This window comes from Setaria italica, chromosome IV (genome assembly GCF_000263155.2).
Source record: "Setaria italica strain Yugu1 chromosome IV, Setaria_italica_v2.0, whole genome shotgun sequence".
NCBI classification, from domain to species: Eukaryota; Viridiplantae; Streptophyta; class Magnoliopsida; order Poales; family Poaceae; genus Setaria; species Setaria italica.
Genome location: NC_028453.1, coordinates 2,408,365 through 2,412,762, shown reverse-complemented (window position 1 = coordinate 2,412,762; position 4,398 = coordinate 2,408,365). Strand labels below are relative to the sequence as shown.

Below are 4,398 nucleotides of genomic sequence, written 5' to 3'. Positions count from 1 at the left end.
GGACACTCGGTAAAGGGTTTCTTACCGAGTGTCCAATGTAGGACACTCGGCAAACTTTTTTTGAAAAAAAAATAAAAAATTATCCAACAGTTTTAAAAAAATATCAAATTTTCACACGAGCCAATATATATTCTCTATTGACTATACAAAAAGTTTTGTAGTCAAACCAAACTCAACCGTCACTTCGACTCTAAATCTTATCGAATCCTCTCAAAGTTACTATTCTTCTTCTGAGATGCTTCGGTTTGTAATCATTGTACATGATGAAATGTGCAAAACCTTCTCAATTTTTTTCCACAGCCTCCACGTATTATATTATCACATCATGACAAATCTCATGATTTTCAGACTTTACTTGTTTTTTTACAATTTAAAAATACTACTGCCACACGTTCATGGTCGTGTTTCTTGAACAAGATGTTCGAAATTTCTTTTCATTTCATGGGTCAGGTCTCAAATTGTGCCAAATAACATGAATATCATTTTTCTACTCATTTTGTTCCATAATTTGAATCACTTGCAGTTCAAATTTGATTTATACCAAAAATTTCCTTGAAATGCAATTAATTAAATAAATATAGCAAATAAATCCAAAAATATACCAAATTTTAACATGGAGTACCACATGTTGTATGTGGGGAGTAGAAAAAATTTCATGGTGAAAAGAGGGAAAAAATTATTTTTTTGCCGAGTGTCAAAAAAAACACTCGGCAAACCCCCTCTTTGCCGAGTGTCTTTTTTGACACTCGGCAAACCCCCCTTTTTGCCGAGTGTTTTTTTTACACTCGGCAAAGAGGGCGGTTTGCCGAGTGTTTTTTATTTGACACTCGGCAAAGCCCCGATTTGCCGAGTGTTTTTTATTTGCCGAGTGTTTTTGGCTTAGCACTCGGCGAAGAGCTTGTTTGCCGAGTGCTCGAAAAAAAACACTCGGCAAAAAAAATACACTCGGTAATTTTTAGCTTTCCCGTAGTGTGCAGCGGGCGGCAAGGCCGGCGAGGACCACCGGAAGGCCCACGCACGGGATGCGGCGCGTGCGAGTGGCCACACTACAAGCAGCTATCCCTGTGCCACCGTTGTAACACTGGGTTTGTGCCCTGATCGATTGATTTCAGGTTCCCGTCTAAAAAATAAAAATATGTCTAGTTAGCAATCGATGGAAAAAACATGTCTTCTATCAATCACCACTCGTGGCCATTGGATACCAATCCAACGGTCAGAATCCGAGCATCTTTTTCCTGTTTATCTTCTTCCTAGCTCTTGCGACGCCACCGGCTACTCCGGCGGCCTCCGCCGACCTCCACCGCCTCCGCAGCCGTCCTCCTCCACTGCCCGACGCTATCCCATTTAGACTAGACGCTCCCGCTGCCTCCACTGCCCACTAGCGCTCTCGCTACCTCCGCTCCGTACCGTCTCTTCCGCCTCCACCGTCGGTCGGAAAGCCGCCCCACAGCTTCCTTGACAGCTGGACATGGAGGTAACCATCCAACCCCGAATCTCCATCCCCAATTCAAGTTCAAGTACAAAAGTTTAAGTTCAAGTACAAAAGTTTAGGTGATCGAGATATAGCTAAAAATGAAAGAGGAGCAGTAAATTTGAAAAAGAAATTATACATTTGACCGCAAATGACTACTACATGTGAAAGTCAGTAATTGACGGGTGTTTCCTAGAACTTTCATGCCCCCGACGACAGCGACAAATAGTACATACATCTCGAGGCGAACATGACTAAGACGTGACGTGAGTCACGTGACGTTACTTCCAAAGCCCCGGATTTGCAGCCCCCAACTCCAAGCAGCCGGCCGGGGACGATGGCCAACAATCCGCCGAAACCATCCTCTGATCCCCAGCGCGATCCCGCGGCGCCGGCGGCCACTCCACGCCGCAACCGCCGTCTCCCCTGGGTCACCGTGGCGATCCTCCTCGGCCTCGCCGTCAACCTCGCGCTCTGCGTCCGCCGCGTCGGCGGCGACGACCGCCGCGCGGTCGCCTTCGTCGGGTTCTCCCACCTCAACCTGCTGCTCCTCTTCGGCGCGATCCGCCACTTCGAGGTCTCGCCGCACGGGTCCCCGGCGCGCGGCCGCGCCAGGCTCGCCGTGTGGCTGCTCACCACGACGCTCACCGCCGCCTTCACCTGGAAGATCGGCGCGATGGTGCCCCTGGGCTTCGCGGTCGCGGCGTGGATCATGGCCGCCGCGACCGTCCTCGGCGGGTTCTACATGATGTTCCTCCATGGCGAGAAGTGATTCGATCGTGATGGCGCTGCAGTTCTACTAGCCTCGTATGGTGAGTATGGTCGATGAACACTTCTTGCTAGAAGCGCACTGAGCGTTTCTGCGTTTCTGCAGACTGCAGACTGCAAAGTGAATAAGAGTGCGTCGACTCCATATGGATTGAACCTGTGACGATCACCATGACCTGATCTGATACCTTGTCCGCTTTGTTGATTTACTGTCTTCAGATCGATTTCACCTTTTAGCTCCTGCATCTCTCTTTAGCAGAACAAGATCAAGATCAGATTGGAGCACTCGAAACAGATGGCAGGTGCTGGAAAGGGAAATCTTCCTTTGGTAGATTAATTGTTCTCTCACCGCAATATTAACTTTATTTCGATTTGATTCGTGTGGAAGTATATGCAACATATATATAGGGGGTGGCATCGCCTTCTTTACCTGGAAATAATAATAAATAAAATAAATAGTAGAAAGGGATCAAATGAATTAGCATCATTGGTACATTTTTTTTACAGCGATGCTATTCTTTTTGTTTAATTTACTCGATGGAGCTAAATCTCCATGATCCTAGAATCCTGGTACATTTAATAATCCTTTTGTTCAGAATATATACGCGTGTAGGATTATTTCTTCTGCAATGCTAAAGCACCAGTGCTTCGTTAGCTGAGTTTGATTCCTTGTAGCAAGCCTTGACCAGATCGTAGAAAGGGATCGTCCTTGGTATAGTTTTAGGAACGTATCTGGTGCCAATGTGCAACTTTGAAAACTATAAATCAAGGTCACAAGATGCTAATCCAATGGATAGAGTTAGTAGTGGGATTATTTTACAGTTAAGCCCCCCACCTGCCGGCCACTTTTGCGAATCCCCCCTGCCCCTTCACCTCTAACCCGTCCTGTCCCTTCCATCACAAGTGGCCGGCAGGTAGGGGACTTAACTGCAAAATAATTCCACCACTAACCTTATCCATTAGATTAGCATCTTGTGGCCTTGATTCATAGTTTCCAATGTTGCACGGGATAGATGATTTGCACCAGATACATTGCCATAATTTTATGCGTCTGCTATTCTTTTTGTCTAATTTACTTGGCGCAGCTGTAAGTCTTCGTAATCCTAGCACATTTATAAATCATTCCTTTTTAAATGAACGAGGCATAAGAGCTGCTGATTATCTTGAAAAGAAGATGAAGAAATTTCAGATCAACACAACAATAAAGGGTGAAAGGGTCTCTAGTCTAGTGTTTAGAACACTTGAGTAATACTCGGTAGGTCCGAGTTCGAGTTCCTATGGGAACGAATTAAACAAGACTGAAATAAAAAAATTATAAAAAAATAGGGAAGGATTTTCCCTGCTGACTTCGGTCGGAAAAACACAACAATAAAAGGGGAAAAAAACTACAACAACAATACTTTGGCCGCGTGGCCAAAAGCAACAAATGCGTGCCGCACAACTCCACACCACAAGTCCACAATCACTGCACCCTAGGGATGCGTGGAATACTCTCTTCCAAGCTTCCAAGGCATGTGCTTTGCCTACCATCGTCAGGACAGTCTATGGTCCAACTCCAACGTGTGTTGTACTGGTAATCACATGTTTTAGCAGGAAGGGCGACGTCTGTTTTATCTAACTTTCCACCTGGCATAGGGTCAGGCTGTGTCTTTTTTTTTTCTTCCCGAGGAACCTAGTATTTCTTTTCCAAGTTTTCTCCAGGAACATGATATTCCCTCTGAAGTTTGATGACGTCCAACGGGCTGTTCCTGATGAAACAACACTTCCGTGGTTGGTTTTGAGTAGTTCTGACTTTTGATGCATGGCACAGAAGAGCAGCACCAGTCTCTGATATAGTCTGAGTGCTAGCTGATTGAGAACTACAGCATGGACTAGTAGCTAGAGGCTCCCGTTGTAGGAGGAGGTGCGTGGGTGGATGGCAGCAGAGCGGCGGTTAGGTTGATGACACAGCGTGTTGGAAACTTTGATGCTCCGTTTGATTCCGCTGACTTATTTTTAGCACCCGTCACGTCGAATGTTTAGATACAAATTAGGAGTATTAAACGTAGATTATTTACAAAATCCATTACATAAGTGGAGGCTAAACGGCGAGACGAATCTATTAAGCCTAATTAGTCCATGATTTGACAATATGTTGCTACAGTAAACATTGCTAATGA

General features: G+C 45.4%; 1 protein-coding gene across 1 annotated transcript; it reads left to right on the top strand.

Moving 5' to 3' along the window:
* Positions 1–1,743: 1,743 nt before the first annotated feature.
* On the top strand, positions 1,744–2,670 carry LOC101772681. Its single transcript, XM_004964501.3, has 2 exons — positions 1,744–2,283; positions 2,459–2,670. The coding sequence occupies exon 1, from the start codon at positions 1,809–1,811 to the stop codon at positions 2,241–2,243; it is 435 nt and encodes a 144-aa protein (XP_004964558.1). The 5' UTR covers positions 1,744–1,808; the 3' UTR covers positions 2,244–2,283; positions 2,459–2,670.
* The last annotated feature ends 1,728 nt before the right edge of the window (positions 2,671–4,398 follow it).

Coding starts and splice junctions, on each gene's coding strand:
- LOC101772681 (XM_004964501.3), top strand. CDS start 1,809: ATGGCCAACAATCCGCCGAAACCATCCTCTGATCCCCAGCGCGATCCC.